The sequence below is a fragment of the Periplaneta americana genome, chromosome 8 (assembly GCF_040183065.1).
Source record: "Periplaneta americana isolate PAMFEO1 chromosome 8, P.americana_PAMFEO1_priV1, whole genome shotgun sequence".
In the NCBI taxonomy this organism is placed as follows: Eukaryota; Metazoa; Arthropoda; class Insecta; order Blattodea; family Blattidae; genus Periplaneta; species Periplaneta americana.
Window position 1 is genome coordinate 9,007,149 of NC_091124.1, and position 20,172 is coordinate 9,027,320.

At 34.6% G+C, this 20,172-nt stretch overlaps 1 protein-coding gene across 1 annotated transcript in view; it reads right to left on the reverse strand.

Annotated features, from left to right (window-relative positions):
- Positions 1 to 1,277: 1,277 nt before the first annotated feature.
- LOC138704466 (lipase 1-like) overlaps positions 1,278 to 20,172 on the reverse strand; it is a 45,490-nt gene continuing 26,595 nt past the window's right edge. The window contains exons 4-8 of the mRNA XM_069832371.1: positions 13,613 to 13,853; positions 8,056 to 8,214; positions 5,027 to 5,111; positions 3,570 to 3,712; positions 1,278 to 1,470 (exon numbers count right to left, since the gene is read on the reverse strand). Of these exons, the coding sequence (XP_069688472.1) occupies positions 1,321 to 1,470; positions 3,570 to 3,712; positions 5,027 to 5,111; positions 8,056 to 8,214; positions 13,613 to 13,853 (778 nt within the window). The 3' untranslated portion in view covers positions 1,278 to 1,320. The remainder of the gene's footprint in view (positions 1,471 to 3,569; positions 3,713 to 5,026; positions 5,112 to 8,055; positions 8,215 to 13,612; positions 13,854 to 20,172) is intronic.

Below are 20,172 nucleotides of genomic sequence, written 5' to 3' on the forward strand. Positions count from 1 at the left end.
AAGAAAACTGTCGAAAATAAAGCTGCAATGAACGGAAACAGTGACAGTAAAACTGATAGCTGATTTTTATCATCGCTGTAAGAAACAACGAAGAGTGAGCAAAGCACTGAAAGGGAAAAGTAGTGCATAAGGGCCGTAGTTCTCAACCATCTTGGGTTAGGCAATTTCCATGGGTACTAAATGAAAAATCAGGCGATGTTATGATCTGAAAAATATGTAACGATATTTCTGAGAAACGACAATTAATGTTTTCTCAGACTTTTGTGCAGAGTCCTGCCCCCTCCTCCATCCAATATTTCAAAGATCTTGGCAGCTATGTTCTCATTTATATAAAATTTTTGTTTAATATTTTCGTCCTCTTCTACTGGGTGGCGCAGATAAAAGCAGCCTGCCTCCCATTTGAATGCGAATGCGATATTTCGACTCCTTGAAATTCCATTATCTTATTCTATCGTATCGTAGGCCTATCTTAACGAAATGAGTAAACAGCTACAGCACGGGTGTCCAAGCGCCTATAGACCCAGGAGATATTGCACGTCAAGCATGCTCTGCTAAGGTCAATAACTTTCCATATAAAATAGGAAAAACGACATTAAAGAGTATGAGCTGCGTGTTGCTTACGCCAGGGGTTACCTCGTACGAGTTACAATATTGGACATCTATGGGCTACAACAAAGGACAATCGATTGTTGGCATTCTTCCTGTCAGTATTTCATTAGTCATCAGTCGAACTACACATATCTGTTCGCATCGTGCAAAATGACTTACTCGATATAAGAAAGAGTGGAAATTGTGGAAGCGTAGGCTATGTGAGAACAGGTCTGAGTAAGAAAACCTGCGAAATTTTCAGGGACAAGGCAAAGAGAGCAATACAGGGTTTGGTTAAAACGTCGCGCTCTACGAGATCTGTGCGAAATGTATCTGTGACAGTGTATTTGAACATGATTAGAGGTGCATAACTGTGTATTGATGCTGCAAGGAACCACTTTTAACATATTCTATAAAAGGTGACACCTTTTCAGCACTTCGTCTCTGTATTTTTCTTCTATATTTACTCTACACTTACACGGGCTACTTTTATCTGCACCAACCTGTATGTTATTGCATATCTCCCACTTATGTTAATGCTATGCCGTAAGATGCCAAAATAAGGGCTGATGAAAACTCACTGGGGATATGAAATCCACTCGTAGACACCGACATGACTTGGAGTGACAATTATAGTGGTTTAAGTATCTTGGCATCATGGTACGCATCTTGGATTTATTGAATTCCAAGCATCTGCCGTTGGGATCATCACATTCCTTGCAACAGCAAGCATCAGAATCTCGCCATCAAATCGATAACTGAGTCGTACACCAAGGACTTCACATCCACTCCCCACAAAAAGTCGAAGTGGTTGAATGTTGACAGAGGAACTCGAAATACTCCAACGTTGTTTCGCAAGGTTCGATGCAGACTATCGACATCCTGCAAGACAAATAATAAAATCGTTATTAATTCGACATTTTGCTGGTTAATACAGGATTGGCTCCTGGGCCCTGGGTACAGGTGCTTTTAAAGTATTTCCGTAAGGTTATACGAAGTAGATTGCATGAGCTAAACAAATTTTATTATATGCAATTTAGTTATCTTGCTTAATTTATTCACTTTGCTTATGTTAAATGAATTCTATTACATTAAGGTCTTAAGTTCTCCACTGGTACGGGTGGATTTTCGTACGCTGTGGAATGAGATCGCCAGTAAGTGATTTCATATTATTATGAATTCATTTTCTGTGTTATATAATTTGGTGAGCCATGGCATATTTTTCGGTAAATCGATGGGTATTTTGTGGCTTTATTATTTTAATTAAAAGACCGAAGCAATAAAGAAAATTGTAAACTCTGTACATATCTGCTTATTAATCAATCTTCATACTTCAATAATAGATTTGAGAATGCTGGGTTTGCAGTGAAAGTCCTGCCCGTGGGCAGAAAACTATGAATGAAAAAATGAACTCCAGTAGGTAATCATTTGTCGACAACTAAAATGTGAAAATACAGTAATAATTCCCTCTCCTTGTTCGGTCCTTCTGACTTAACTCTCATGATCTTGACCACTTCTTTTCTGATAACGTGTCGAAATCACAGTCATAAACATGAAAATTGTTTACGCATTTTAAAATCGTATGCCTTTTGGAGCCCAGAGTCCCAACCCATGTCATGGGGCTCTCAGTTCTGATATTTCTCAGTTTTGAAAAACGTCTCCATAGAAAATGCCCTTTTATTTGTCGAAAATTATGTCAAGATTCAGCCGCCAAGGTGGTCTAGTGGCTAGAGCGCTGGACTTACAGTCCTGTGGAGCCAGGTTCGATCCCCGATTTACAACTTGTTTTGGGCAAACCCGTAGTCCGGGTAACACAGGGGTTTTCCCGGAGAGTTCCGGTTCTCCTGTGCAAGCCAACAAACCGTCATCATCTCGTCTCATTGCGGGTATAGAGAAGACCAGTCTCCTATGTCGCACCCTGAGAAACGACTCTTTCGGTAAAGACAGTAATTGTGGCGATATCATTCAATAGCCTACGAAGAAATATTTAAAAGAAAGAAGTAGCAGTTCCCATTGGCTAGCTTTGTATAATGGATATCCATTGAATATCTCACGCTTATACACAACTGATGTGGACTTCACTTCAATTTAGAATTAAGTACAGCAGAGATTTGTAAGCACCTAACATATAAAACGAATATGCATTCGTATTTAGACATTTATTACTTTTCATACAGTTATTATAGAGTAAATTTAAGTAACTGCGTAGACTATTAATTTGTGCATATAGTCAGTGAAATTTTTAAATGCTATGCAACAATCTGCAAGCAGGTGAATAGCTTACGGTGGAGATTCTTCCTCTGCCCGGAAAACATGTGGTAAATATTTCGGGAAATCATCGTGTTATTTCAAGTGCATTTCAAATTTCTATGAACAATATTTCATGCCACAGTGTCACTTATACGTGGAAAATAAGTTGGTGAGTTGCTAACTCGGTCGGTTGTTATCTCCAGATCTTCTATTTCTCGACTGCCAGTTGCCGACTTTCTTTGACTGCAGCCCACTCGCATTCAATATTTTCCGGTACCTTACAGATCAACACGAGGCATGTCCCTGAAGGAGTGAGATTCTGGAGGGGGACTTCGGTTCGTCTCTGCTGGTCTAGAATTCACCACCAATCTTTGAACAAACCGAGAGGATCACCAACTACGTCTGAAGATCAATTCGGTGCCACACAAATATAAGTGGTGCCCTGTTTTAAAAACGGAAATCAGAATGAAAGGATCCTATGACGAGCGGTGATGGAATGAAGGGAGGGAAAACGGAGAAGTGTGGGAAAAATCCTCACAACTCCGCCATGCAGGATTTGAACTCGGGTCCACAGACGTCATAAGTCAACGCTCTGATAAATGAACTATGAAGGAGTCTGCGTGGAGATCTAACTATACGCGATGTTTGAGGAGAGGTTTCGACATGAGCTCATTAGCAGTTTCCTCGTCAGTGTCAGTAAGATTTAGAAATGCAATTCTCAAACCGCGAACCTTAGCTACAACCAAGCTGTCTCCATCACTGATGTATGAAGCTACAGGCGCTGTGATGACGGTAGTGTTGTACTCCGGGGGCTCTGCTGTACCGTACAGCTTCAAGTTCAGTTGACGCCCGTGGTCATACTGTCGGAATTTTCCTGCGACACAAGATACAGTACATTGCAGTAAATGGTCTTATCTCCTCTTGTGTAGGCTACAGTGACTTAAAAACCGATATTTAAAGCCTCTAGTTAAATTTAAACTAGCTGAAGTGGATGATGTATTATATCTTTGCAGATATGCGAAGGTAATTGGCACAGAAAGGATTAATAACATATAAGCGTACACTACGTTGGTGTCTAGTGACTAAGTATCAGATATAGTCAGTGGTTGCTTTTCATGGATTAAAATGCTGTATGTTGTTTCCCTGGTGAACAAAAACAAGTCACAGTCAAAACTATTACGACCACTGCCACTATTACTACCACTACAATTATTACTATTACTACCACCACTACCACTACTACTATTACCACCACTACATACCACAGCTACAACTATTACTACCACTGCATACAACTACCACTATTACTACAAATACTACTACTACAATTACCACTACATACCACAACCACAACTATCATTCCCATTACAACTACTACTACTACTACTACCACGACTACTATTACCACCACTACATACCAAACTATCACTACAACTACATACAACAGCTACAACTATTACTACAAATACTACTACCATCACTACCACTACATATCACAACCACAACTACCACTCCCACCACAACTACTACTACTTCCATCACTACCTCTACCACTATTACCACCACTACATACCACAACTACCACTACAACTACTACTACCTCTACATACTACAAATACTATCACCACTACCACTACATACCACAACCACAATTACCACTTCCACTACAACTACTACTACTACTACTACATATCACAACTACTACCACTATCACCACCATTACCACTACATACCGCAACTACTACTACTATAAACCACAATTACCACTACCACCACTACCACTACCACTACTACTATTACCACCACTACATACCACAACCACAATTACCACTTCCACTACAACTACTACTACTACTACTACTACTACTACTACATATCACAACTACCACTATCACCACCACTACCACTACCACTACATACCGCAACTGCTACTACTATATATCACAACTACCACTACCATCACCACCACCACTACCATTACCATTACCATTACCACTACCACTACTACTATCTCTACACCTATCATTATTACCACTAACAATACTACCACACTACTACCATTAGGCCTACCATTATCACCACTACCACTACAAAAACTACTAGGACTATGACCACTACTACAACTAACATTATAACTATTACTCCTGCTACTACTACTTACAAATTAGAGTTCGGAGGGACTAATTACCTGATCTTAATTGTTGACCAAAGTGGACCCAAGTTTTCAAGGAAGCCCCGGCCGGAAAATGAGATAAAATTGCAGGCAGCGATTTCTGTAAAAGGAGAAAGTAATTGAATTTCCTCTGTAAGGCTTTTTAAGATATACTGGATTAGAACTAGACATAAAAGTAAGTGTACATGTTAGATGGTTAATTTTGATTGACTACTGTCCAAGACGGCTATTACATAATATACGTTTGAATATACTCGGATTATGATCAGAGACATTAAATGTGTATGGTTCTTTTTGCGTCCCAGAGTCAGTGTTTTTCAAGACGTTTGTGATGTGTAGTGATCCTGGTTATTTTCAGTGTACTGTACGTATAGAGCTGAAAGCAGTTCATGTTGCTGTCCTCCAAAGACAACTTAGTTAATAGAGAGGGCTAGAAAATGGATTGTTGTGGTGCAAATGGGTATAAGTTCTATCCGTTTAGATTTCTCGTCTGGACTATGGCAGAGTTGATCTATGATACCTTTCAAGAAAATGAGAACTGCTTCCACCTAACACAGTCCATTCTATCATCTGTTAATTCGTTCACTCATTATTACAAGGAAATAAACAAATGAATGAACGAACAAACAAACGAAAGAAAGAACGAATAAATAAATAAATAAATACATAAATAAGTAAATAAATAAATAAACGAACGAACAAATGAACTAACGAATGAATGAATATATAAATAAATAAACGAATGAATAAATAAATAAACAATGAAATAAATAAAAAATAAGCCTACTTAAGTAAATAAGAAAATAAGTAAATAAATAATTCAATGAACAAATGAATGAATGAACGAATAAATTAATGAATAAATAAATAAGTAAATGAATAGACGAATAAACGAATGAATAAATAAATAAACGAACGAACAAACGAACGAATAAATAAATAAACAAATAAATAAGTAAATTAATTAAATAAATAGGTCTACATAAGTAAATAAGAAAATAAGTAAAGAAATAATTAAATAATAAGGAAACAAATAAATCAGTGAAGAAATGAATTATTGGACGAATGAATGAATGAATGAATAAATAAATAAATAAATAAATAAATAAACGAATGAAACATAAATAAACGAACAAAAGAACGAATGAATGAATAAATAGATAAATAAGTAAATAAATAAATAGGTCTACATAAATAAATAAGTCTACATAAATAAATAAATAAGTAAATATTAAATAAACAAATAAATCATTGGACAATTGAATGGATGAACGAATAAATAAATAAATAAACAAATGAATGAATGAATAAATAAATAAACGAATAAATACATAAATAAACGAATGAACAAATAAACAAATAATAAACATATGAAGTCAACTTCACTCACTCAATCGTTCACTCATTCATCCACTAACTAGTCGAGTAATTAATTCATACTTACATTATTTATTGGTGTATTTATTCTCTCTTTCATTGAAACACATAGTTTATTTAATTATTCATTATTAATATTTATGAAACATTAATTATATTACAGTTGAAACCATTTGAAATCGGAAGGAAGAAGTAAATAATACAATTTAATAACCTTTATCCATTCATCCATCCAGCCAGTCAGCTACCCGTCTTTCCTTTATTCCTGCTTAAATTGTAGTTTACTTCACTACTGACGTTCTAGGCCGACAAAGAGTAAATTATTTTACAAACATTCGTCATCCACCAATTACCTATCCACCAGCCACCTACACGAAATTACAAAGAGCATCCTCCACCCTATATTCCTGCATTCCTGCTAAGTTTGTGGTCTATTTGTTATATAAGCTATACAACGACCAAGAGTATCCTCCATCCTTCGTTTAACATAGTAATGGTGAGCTCTATAAATGGATAAACGCCTTAAGGGAAGACTCCACTGAAAATCATGAAACTTTTTCCAATTTTTTTTTTTTAGCTATTTCACTTATTCAGAATTTATATTTTCATACCCCAAATGGATTCAGCTCAATTCTGATTACAAATACTCGTATGTTTACACTTTTTAAATTAAGGCTGGAAGGGGGCGTGGAATTTAAAGAGCTGTCAAAATTGTTTTTCATTGAAGAATTCTTTTTCAAAATTTCTGATTACAAATCTAGTAACTCTTCGTTGGCTCCCTGAAGTTACTAGATGAATGTAGCGGAGGAGAATATTAATTTACATAAATATTCATTTTATTTTCAAATCTATTTTTCTGTGTTCATTTTTGTTGATTCAACACCAACTTTCTGATGCCAAATATTAATCAATCTGGATGAAATTTTTCCTGCAAGTATTTATGAGGTAGCTGCATGTTTCTATGCATTTATTTTGTGTGAAATGCTGCTAGTTTATTTTATTAATATTTTTCTTATAAGAAAAATATTAATCAAATAAACTAGCAGCATTAAGAAAAATATTAATAAAATAAACTAGCAGCATTTCTCACAAAATAAATGCATAGAAACATGCAGCTACCTCATAAATACTTGCAGTAAAATTTTCATCCAGATTGATTAACATTTGGCATAAGGAAGTTGGTGTTGAATCAACAAAAATGAACACAGAAAAATAGATGTGAAAATAAAATGAATATTTATGTAAATTAATATTCTTCTCCGCTACATTCATCTAGTAACTTCAGGGAGCCAACAAAAAGTTACTAGATTTGTAATCAGAAATTTTAAAAAAGAATTCTTCGATGAAAAACAATTTTGACAGCTCTTTAAATTCCACGCCCTCTTCCAGCCTTAATTTAAAAATTGTAAACATACGAGTATTTGTAATCAGAATTGAGCTGAATCCATTTGGGGTATGAAAATATAAATTCTGAATAAGTGAAATAGCTAAAAAAAAATTGGAAAAAGTTTCATGATTTTCAGTGGAGTCTTCCCTTAATAACCAGTACACACATAGAAATTGAGGAAATTCCGATTCATTCCGTCTTCCAGGATTGTATAAGTATACTGACTGACTACGGCCCGAAGTAAAGTGGACATACATCCTCATTAGCGTTCCATACTTACTTTGTTAGTCTGTGTTGAATTTGTCCCACCGAGGAGCAGAAGTCCTGCGGAACATAGTTCTTGCACCAGGCCCATGTCTCTGCAGAAGGTTTGTAGGAGAATTGGAGGTACCCAATCCTTCGGGAAAAATTCACTGTTATATAACATATCCGCTTCAGCCTGCAAGACATTGGCTGTGATCAGAGAATATAATCATGTTTTCAATAATTGTTTTCCTTTTGTTAAACAGGTTGAAAGAAACAAAATGTACCTCGTAAGGTCGTCACATATAATTCTTATGTATATCCCTTAGCATGATTGCATACAGACTTCTATCTGTGCGCTCTGCCGACGTCAGAACGGTGGGGGGAGAGGGTTTGCCTCGCTACAACTCACTACAAAAATATCAGTTCAAGGAGGCATGCCTGGTGTAGCGTAATTATTTTGGAAAGAGGAGTTGAATATATTATTGTATTAAATACACAAGTTAAATAAACACAACAGAAGTAGGAAATATACGCTTTTAGAACCACAAGATAGGCACACGCAGGGGCGGCTCGTCCATAAGAGCTGCGGAGCTGCAGCACTCCCTGCTTTGACAGGAAAATAAAAATAATATTTATTTTAATTTTTAGAAGAATTGTTACAGCTTTTATTGGTAAATTGCTTTATATTTCATCTGCCCGGGAATATGTACTATTATCTTATGCATAATCTTTTTGCGCGTCGACTCTATTGGAATTGGCACTGCATTCAAAGTCGTCCTGGGATCTGCAGGGTGGTCAGCTCATAGAGAGTGTGTCTTGCATGGTCAGGAGGTAGAGAGGTGAAGGGAAGCAGAGGGAAACTGCCGCTGTTTAAAACCCATATCTCGTTGCAGTGGCTTGCAGAGCCAGGCCACAAGGGATCTTTCCTCTCCTCCCACACCGCTATTGTAATGGTGCGTCAAATGGATTCTCTATTCCCTTGAAACTTAATGACAAAATTTTTATTTTCTTTTCACATACTTATTGTTGTAGAATCTTATCGAGTTAATATAACGAAATTAATATTCTCTTTTCCCTTATTATTACGTATATATCCAGCCTCCAGAAGAACCTAATATTTGCCTTAGCTCAAAATGATTGCACGAGTAGAATCATTTTGATATAGCACGTAAAATACGAAAGAGACTTCTTTTCCAGTTTTAGAAAATTGTTGACCATCAGTATATCTGAGTGTTGCTTTGGTGTGACGTCTTAATACCGTAACTTAACCAGTGCAAATTTGCAAGCATGAGTGTGTGTGAATTACAGAATATTAATTTGATTTTTCTCAACTTTCCCTTGCGGAGAATATTGATGTAATGAAGTGAAATTAAAGGGTCGTCCGTTACCCGACTTAAATCTTACTTAAGCTTCATCCAGCCGAAATAGTGCATATGCAGTATGTAAGGAAGTATAACAATGAAATTTACGCTAAGCATTTGTGGTTACGTGGATGTGAACAAAAAAAAAAAAAATCAGTATTTTGTTGTCCTTGCCTCCTTTTCGGTGGTGATGCTGCATGGACTAGGAGTGGTGTGACAGATTTAGGACATTTGCCTCTAAAAAGCAAAATGCACGAATCTTCGCAGTCTCACCTGAAACATGTTGTTTCATTGGCTACATTACGCAACTCATACTGCTGTGCAATTAAGTGAAACGAACAGAACAAACATTCTCAAACATAATCAAGAAGTGAGAAAAAATCGTGAAATTATTAAAAAAAAATTGATTGTATCAAATTTTGTGGCCAATATGAACTTCCCCATAGGGGACATGATGAAAAAACGATTCGAAGAGCCCTGATGTGTTTCGTGGGTTGCTACAGTTCGTGAGTAATCTAAACGAGCCTCTCAAAAATCATTTGGAACATGCCACTGTTTAAGGTTATTCTAAGACAATTCAGAATGAACTGGTAGATTGTAAGTTGAGTGTCTGCCGATCTGAAATTCAGACTGAAATCGGTGGTATTAGTTTTTCTTAGGGATTAGCAAATGGTCCCACAGACATCTCCCAACTAAGTTAGAAAGTTTTGGTTTTTCGATATGTAGTGAATTTATTTTTGTCCTATACTTATTAGTAATGGTATCAAGAAGTGAAATTTGTATGTACCAAAATCTACTGCAGCTCTCTCAATCCACAAGTTCACGAGCCGCCATTGGGCACACGTGTTCCTTACTCAGAAAGAAATTATGATGTTTTCTGGAAATGCAGTAGCATGGATGAAGTGCTGTTCTACGCATGAGCAGAATCTTTCCTCGCATTTCAACTTCCTTCTCTCTCGCACTCTGACAGTCGGAGAAGTGGGGAACGCAAAAGTATCAGAAATCTACATATTCCAGTCGAACATGGCACAAAACTTTCATGAGCAAGTTACCCGTACTTTGTATATTTAGAAAACAATTAAACAGTACGTTATTCTTTGATACATCTCTCCTTTACATTAATGGGTTTTCGCAAGTTTATCAGAATAAATAAATAAATAAATAAGTAAGTAAATAAATAAATAAATACAGACAGATAGACAGATAGATAGATAAATAGATACATAGATAAATAGATAAATATATAAATAAATAGATAAATAAATAGATCGATAAATAAACAAATAAATAGATAGATAGATAGATAGATAGATAGATAGATAGATAGATAGATAGATAGATAGATAGATAGATAGATAGATAGATAGATAGATAGATAGATAGATAGATAGATAGATAGATAGATAGATAGATAGATAGATAGATAGATAGATAGATAGATAGATAGATAGATAGATAGATAGATAGATAGATAGATAGATAGATAGATAGATAGATAGATAGATAGATAGATAGATAGATAGATAGATAGATAGATAGATAGATAGATAGATAGATAGATAGATAGATAGATAGCTAGATAGCTAGATAGCTAGATAGATAGATAGATAGATAGATAGATAGATAGATAGATAGATAGATAGATAGATAGATAGATAGATAGATAGATAGATAGATAGATAGATAGATAGATAGATAGATAGATAGATAGATAGATAGATAGGATAGATAGGATAGACAGATAGACAGATAGACAGATAGACAGATAGACAGATAGACAGATAGATAGATAGATAGATAGATAGATAGATAGATAGATAGATAGATAGATAGATAGATAGATAGATAGATAGATAGATAGATAGATAGATAGATAGATAGATAGATAGACAGATAGACAGATAGACAGACAGACAGACAGAGAGACAGATAGATAGATAGATAGATAGATAGATAGATAGATAGATAGATAGATAGATAGATAGATAGATAGATAGATAGATAGATAGATAGATAGATAGACAGACAGACAGACAGACAGACAGACAGACAGACAGACAGACAGACAGACAGACAGACAGACAGACAGACAGACAGACAGACAGACAGACAGACAGACAGACAGACAGATAGATAGATAGATAGATAGATAGATAGATAGATAGATAGATAGATAGATAAGTAATAAATAAATAAAGAGATAAATAAATGAATGAATAAATAAATAATAATAAATAAATGAAAAATAATAAATAAATAAATAAAAATAAAATAAATTAATACATTAATTAATTAATGAAAAATAATTAAAATAGATAAATAAATGCCTATTAACTACAATTATCGTTATAAAAAGAGATGAGAGGGTTTCATTTAGAAGAGGTGTAGATAGGAACTTATTAATTGATAGAAATTTACGACGTTTCTAAAGTTGGCTCTACCTTAACTCTACAAGTGAACAAGATAAAGATATTCTACCGTTTGTGCCATTACCGGGGTCAGGTTCTTTATTAAAGTTTTTCCAATTCTTCGTGAAAAATTAATAAAATAACATACTTAAGATTAAGTCTGTGGCTATTTCGATAGCGAGTGCGCTTTCCAACTGCGGTTTGATTCCCGGCATGAGCATTGGAAGAAATTTATCTTCCATCCACAGGACTGGTGTCTGTCCGTTATGTTATAGTTGTCCTGCGATGTCTCGGCGGTGGCATTGTGTCATCCCGATCTCATGAACAGGGAGGCCCATGCTGTAAGATGTGTAGTGTGTGATTTAGTGAGTGGATCCCCCTCCCCTACCCGTAGTGGTGTGTAAGAAGGAGAAAAGAGATATGTTAAACTTACTAAGAAAGATGAAATAAGACTTATTATTCAAAATGTGATAGTAATTTCGTGATTATATTTTTCACCATGTAATGTCGTAGACAGTACACTCATACACAAATTGAACAAGATCGTACCTTTTCAGTGGATCCTAAATTCTTGCAATATTTCTGGAAACGAGCGTGCAGGTACTTTAGCCTAAAAGGGTGCCTCCCTAACTTAAATAACCTAGAAAATCATATCATATGAGTCTCAAAAGTTAATAGTAAAAGACGTGATTAGAAACCCATATTTTGAAGAACGATATGACAAAATCAAGGAAAAGCAGTGGAAGACATCAATCCAAAACATTACAGACGGCCAACGAAAAACATCAGTCACTCTTTTTCGTCACAATACTGGTCATGACTGTCTTGGACATCTCCATCGCTTTGGAATTGCGATGTCTTTGGCTTGTATTCTTTGCATCTCATCTGAGGTTATGGACAGAGAGCATCTCCGGAAATGCCCAGCTCTGCGGAGTTCCTTAGAGCCATTAAGATATTGGGAAGCTAGATCGACAATTATAAATAATAATAATAATAATAATAATAATAATAATAATAATAATAATAATAATAATAACCGTATCCTTTGCAAATCAGCCTTAACTCAGTTTTATCCAAAACCCAGTCATCAATGGTCCTGTAACTGTAAGCCATTAAGGATAGAAATATAAATCCCAAGTATTTTGTCTCCCTATTCCTTTGTAGCTAACATCTTCAAAGTTAATAGGACTCCATTTCTTTGAAATAATTTAAACATGCTCTATTTTCATTTTACCATAGAAATGAACATCTTTTGCAGAAAAAAAAAACAATCTTCTCGAAAATTCGCGTCAAATTCACTGTCATTAATCATCTTAATGTACTTGGTGCATCTCTCTGTCACATTTCATGTTAATTACTAATTGTAAAAACACTCGGCCTGGTCATTAAAAAGGCCTAAGCCACTTGAGTGGTCCGTTTCTTTTGTTCACCTGAAGGCAAAGATGGAGCCAACTGAAACACTAAACTTCTATATTCATTGCAAGCAATGGAAACAATGTAATCAGCCATCGGCTCAATCGGCTAACGCGTTTGCCTGCCGATCCGGAGTTGCGCTCGGGCGTGGGTTCGATTCCCGCTAGGGCTGATTACCTGGTTGGTTTTCTCCGAGGTTTTCCCCAAACCGTAAGGCGAATGTCAGGTAATCTGTGGCGAATCCTCGGCCTTATCTCGCCAAATAACATTTCGCTATCACTAAATCCATCGACGCTAAATAATCTAGTTGTGATACAGTATCATTAGATAACGAAATAAAAAAATAGCAATGCATTCAGAATACTCCACCATTGCTTTCTCCCTCATAGAATGTACTTAATTTTCTTACCCCTACTTTACTGAACATAGAGATCCTGATAAAGGGGTTGGAAGTGAAGTAGTAGTAAGATGGGGGCGCCAGTCCCACCATGAGGCGTATCTTGGAGTTGTAGGCAGGGTAAGTGGAAGCATATACGTAGAAATCGGTGCCTCCCATGGAGTGGCCGATGTAGTACAGAGAGCTCTGCCTCGAAACGTTGAGGGCATGGTCGACCATTGAAGGGACATCGTACACACCTATCTCGTGAAAGCTGCGAGGAACAAACCCATGCGAAAGCATTGATTAGAATTGTTTCTTGAAGAGTTTTCATTTCAAATTTTCATCTAATTTATTGTATTTCCTATGTAGGTCAGCACTGGTCCACCGTTGTGCAGTAACGCTTACGATATCTGACCGTGGACTAGCGGGCCCGGATTCAAACACTGATTGGGACAAGTCTTTTCCGGGATTTTCCCCAGTGATTTAGTTTGAAAATAATATGTATTAGAGGAACTCACGTTATCAATTTAGCAGCAACCAAATAGGCTCGTAGAGGGTGTCAAGTTTGGCATACTCATGTTTCCGAAATGCTTACATTTTTATTTTTTGGAACGGCGTTCCGGTGCGTTCCGGCCCAACTGGGTTTCCCTCAATAAATTAAGAACAAATGCTGGTAACGTTCGGAGTTGGACTCTGGACTTATTTCGTTGGTATTGATGTAGGGGAGACTCGTCTAATTTGTCAATATTTGTATTTTGACACAGTTTGTAGTTACATATTCTGAAATTAAATATTCCTTTACTGTGGAATGTGTTTAAACATTAAATCCGAATAAACCTATGAAAGAAAATTCTACAAATCTAAATTACTTTACACATAATACACTAATAAATAACAAATGACATATTTCCAGATTTGGTACTTCATCAGGATAAATTGGCAATAGTACAGGGGTAATTCAGCAATAGGATTAAAAAGTAAATTTTTCAAAATAAAACAGTGGTACAAGGTTTATAAGACTTAATTTACTGGGACAAGAAGTCACTAAACATCATAAACACAAAACAAAAGCAAAAAAGAATTGAATGGATTTTTCCGACCACTCTTATTAATTATATTGAAGGGTTGTCTTCTAATTTCTTTTGCCGATAGCCCAAACCCAAGTTCTTGCATTTTGAGTACATATGTCACCAGTTTTTGCTCTTCCTCAACGGTTAGAGCTAAGGGTCGTCCTTTCTTGGAAATGACAACGTCATCGGGTCCTGAGGAGCACACTGAAACCTCTTTAAGTTGTTAAAGGGCACATTGTACTTCTCAGAAGCCTTATAAGTCGACCATCTATCTTTCAAAACACTCCCAACCGCAGCCCGCAAATCATCTTTGGAATATTTTTCAGAATAATGTCCTCGTTCCCTTGGAATATCTGCAACACACCACACACAGTGCTGCATTGAAGACTGTAAAAATCCCTCATACGTCCCTACTCTTAAATTTTACCATCGAGTACACATTCTTGTTCAAAGAGAGCAGCAATATATCACTATAAAGGAAAATGGCTAATTCACACTACCCTGAGAAGACATTTTTTGCTAAGAAGAACATAAAAAGAGCTAAGGCCTGATGAGTTATTAACAGAAACTATTAATTATATAAATGGCTTACCTTATAATATGGAATCTCAGCTTTTGACATATAATGCACAAACAAACGTAGGTAATCAACAGCACTTTTCTTCCGTCTTTGTATACACACGTCCACACAACCACCACGTCAACAGGAAGTATTCAACACTTCTTTCTATTAGTAACAATATCTGCCACTATAATGCGCGGATTCGGATGAAACGAAAACTAAAAGTACACTCAGATGTTGCACTCTATGAAGGTGTCATTTAACTTCTTAAAACTCTGGAGGAAATTTGACAATAAAAGAAATACAAGAATATTAGCCAAATTTGCCGAGTTTCCCCTATTGATAAAAATAATATATTTAAATCTATTATGAGGGGTGACGGTTGAAATTTTGGTCATTTTCAGCCGAAAATCACATTTTCGTTTTCTTGTAAAAATTGAATCAGCAATTTCTTATGTATATGTTGAGCAAATTTCAAAGCTCTGCTGCGCTCAAAAGCATAAAAATTACGCAGTATATAAATGGTTGCACCCTTGAACTTCAATTCCCTGCAAATTTTAAAAGCTGTTTTCTCACACTTTTTTTCAGCACATTTCGTCAGGTTCGAAGTGTGAAGACTCTTACAATTTTGATGCTAGGGACATGAAATTTTTTACTGCGTGTTCTATACACTGTGGTAAACAAATTACATTATCAGATTTTTTATATGTTAATTACTTTTTAAATTAAAGAAAAAAACAGTTTGTATAACAATAGGTATTAGAAAATTAAAAAAATTACTTTTGACAAAATATTTTTTTTCTTTATTCTAAGGATATATTTATAAAATATGGATGCTTAATGCTTTCCTAAGTACATTAAAGATACTACATGTTTTTTCTAGGTCATATACTTAAAATTTATATGAGGAGATAGATTTTGAAAATAGACTCCAATTTTATTTTAGAAATAGAGTAGTCTATAACTCAGAAAATATCTGGGTAAAATGCATGGAAATTTGTAGCATGTACAATGTATATATATGTTACTGTAAATGTACGAAGACCGGTAAATCTTAGAATTTACCGGCATAACCTAACATTTACCGTTATGGTGCGGTAAAACCATGAAATATCTTATTAGATGTATATATTTTGAACTTTTACCAAGAAATGTTGGTAAATCTCAGGATTTACCGATCAGTTGTGGTAAAATCTTATTATTTAACTAGCTGTACCCGTGAGCTCCGCTGCACTTGTTAGAAATAAATATAAAGTAATTTCATAATTAAAATAGGACGTTTGACCCAGGAAACATTCGTGTTTGATAGAAGGATAAATAGTTTAATATGTTACTTAATTTAAATTGTATTTAAATAATTAAAATGCGAACATTTTGGTCCAGAGAGCACTCATTTGGTGCAATGACAATTCCTTTAACATGTTTCTTATATGTTATTACATGCACCATAGTTTAATGAATGTACAAAATAGCCTATTAAGTTTTCTGTGCATGAGAAGTTATTTTAATCTTACCTGTCCTCGATTAACTCAGAATTTACTGTAATAACATTATAGCATTATGCCCATCTAAAGAAACTACACTTTCCAATGGTGAAATAATAATTAATTATACAAATCGGTTAATTTAGCTTCCGATATTACTTCATAAAAACACAGAAACATTCTCTGTAGGCTATGTTTAATATCTTTCGATTGTTGTTGTCCAAGGTCCTTATAGACGAAGTCATTTTTTTTTTATTTCATTGCACTGCCTTTGATGGCGTTATTTTAATTTTAAAACTCATTTATCTCATTAAATATCAGGTCTATAAAAATTTTGCAAAGACTAAAACTTATCGGAAATCATTTTTAAAGAAACTTGTGTTATGTAAGATTTTTTACAAAAATCAATAATAAGGGAGATATTTCGATTTATTTAATTCAGGCCTCCTTATAACCCCCTTTCAAATAAAGTATTTTGAATGCCATATAGCCTAAAATCTAAGTTACAACGAACTTAATTTATATTCCAATTTTCATATAAATCGGTTCAGCCATTATCGCGTGAAAAGGTAACAAACATCCAGACAGAAGACAGACAGACAGGCAGACAGACAGACATACAAACAAAAATTTCAAAAAAGCGATTTTTCGGTTTCAGGGTAGTTAATTATATATGTTAGGACCAATTATTTTTGGAAAACCGAAAATTACCAGAAAAATTTCGGCTACAGATTTATTATTAGCAGGGAACGGATTTATATGGACTAAAAATATATGAAATATGTAAATATATATGTAGTTATTTTTACCAAAATATGGAATTAAATATGGATTTTTACCAAAATATGGAATTAAATATGGACTTAAAATTATAAAAAAATGACTATGTACGTTAAATATTGGTACATTTTAATCAAACTAAACAAAAAATATAATGGACGTACCTTATCTTCCAATGTAGTTTCAACAAAACACAATTTTTATTGTCTGTTACCATAACAATAGGTTACAAACATTTCTTTCAAGTGCTGAAAAGTGAATCTTCTTCTATTGTCTCTGAGGATAGATTTATACTGACTAAAAGAGCGTTCGACGTCACAAGAAGTAACTGGTACATAATTCAATTTCACAATGTCTGCTGGGGATAAGTCCAAGTTAATCTTCACTGTTGATTCACCACTCATCACAGCAACAACCTTTTGTAGTTCTTCATATCCAGGGTTTTTTGAAAGTACAGTGTCCACCTTAGCTCTTACTGCATCTGCAACTTTACCTCTACCACGATTCAGTTGTTCCACAGTACTATTTATAATTTCAAAACTTTCAGATAGTGAAAGGTGCCTATTTTGGAGACTTTTGAGCGTTTTTATGATGCATGAAAATGTATGCTGAATGTGAGCTAAGTCATTCTTCACACTTATGTCACAGGTAACTGTTTTCGCAGTATCAATTGAGACTGCATCTTCAGAGTCCAATGCAAGGAGAACATTGTTAATAGAGTCTATATGTTCGGCATAATATTCAACTGCTTCTAGCCATGTACCCCATCTAGTTAAAATTGGCTTTGGTGGCAATGGAATTTCAGGGTACATTTCTTTCAACACGTTAACTCTACTGGGAGCTTTGAGAAATACTTTTTTCACTGATGAAATCAACAAATCTACTTTAGGGAAATTGTCTCTGACCACTTCTGCCACACGATGAAATGCATGCGCCACACAAGTAAAATGAGTCAATTTAGGATATACAACAGATAATGCTTGTCCAGCTTTGACCATATAAGGGGCAGCATCGCTAATAAAGAATAACACATTATCGTACATAATACCCTTTGGCCACAGGATACCCATAGCTTCGTTGAACAGTTTAACTATAGTTTTGTTATTGCACTTTTCTAGAACATCACAATGTAAAAGAATTCGTTCAGAATATTGTTCACTTAACAAACCGATAACTACATTACCAACAAGTCTACCTTCTTTGTCGGGAGTCTCATCAATGGAAACCCAAATTGAACTATCTTTAATTTCATCTCTTATCTTCTGTATTGTCTCATCGTAGATGGATGGAGCATACGTCTTCCTAAGTGTTGACTCATCCGGGATTGTATGTTGAGTATATTTTTCAAGGAATTCCCTGAAGACCTTATTCTTTAGTTTGTAGAGAGGAATATCAGCAGAGATGAGAGAACGGCACAGGTCGATGTTAAACTCAGATCTTACATTCGATGTTGTTGGTTGTGTTAAAAACAATTGTCTCTGCTTGGAATTTAGTTGTTTGTTGGCCTGATGTTTACTAGTTGTAATGTGTTGTTGCACCAGGAACTTTTGTGTAGATGATACTGCACACTGACACAAATTACAAAATAATATTTTATTGTCAGTTGATAAACCATCTTCTTTAAATTCTGAAATGTAACTTGTTAGTTTTGATTTTAAATTGACTGAATGACGTACTTTTGGCATATTTACCGTCTTTATAGTATGATTTACAAAACTGAACCTATGTGTACTCTGACTGGCATTTAACTGTTGAGCTGCACAACTGAAGTCTGTTAAAAATTTTAAATTAAATTAATACAGTTTTGTAACTTACTTTCCCATTGTTGATAGGACTGCTAATTTTCAAATAACTCTGATGTTAAAGGGATTACTGAACATGTGTTTAAATCTCTATTGTTGAAATGTATTTTTAAAAGTTAATGGAATTTTGTTTTGTTTTATTGTTAAACCTAATATAATATGGACTGTTTTATATGAAATATGGAAAATATATGGAAATTAACGAAAATATGTACTAAACTCTAAAATATGGAAAAATATGGAAAATAAAAGTAGGATTTTTCAACCCTACACATTGTGAAACATAAAGATAATGCAAAATATAAATTATATTAGCTTTATAAGTAAATATGTATTTACATATAAATCCTTTCCCTGATTATTAGTATAGATAAAAAAAATCTTTACTAAGATTTGTCGTTCTTCGCACTTTTACATATCCATTTCCGATTCATCTCTTTATTGTTGTTTTAGGATCTACTTAAATAAAAATACCTCAGCAGTGACTGAAATAATTTATATTTATTTTAAATTGAAGTCATTTAAATATTCTTACATTCCAATATGATTATAATGAGCAATATTCCGTATTAAAAATAGTGAAAAATATTATAGTTTTAATCATTGTCTGTTATATTATTCCGTACAAAAATTAACAAAGCCTTTATATTCCCTCAAACAGTCCAGGTGCACAAATAAAGTAAAACAAACATTATGAATGTTAATTCTTGTTACAACAAGATTAACTGTTATGACATTTAGAATTACACAACATGGAAGATGATTTACGCAAACATTTTTTTGCTGAACAATTTTTTAAACAATTACACTTTTTGAACCCTTCACCTCCAACAAAAAATAGTTTGCCAACCACTTCCCGTACACTAATTTCTTCTTTTCCTACTTCTTCTAT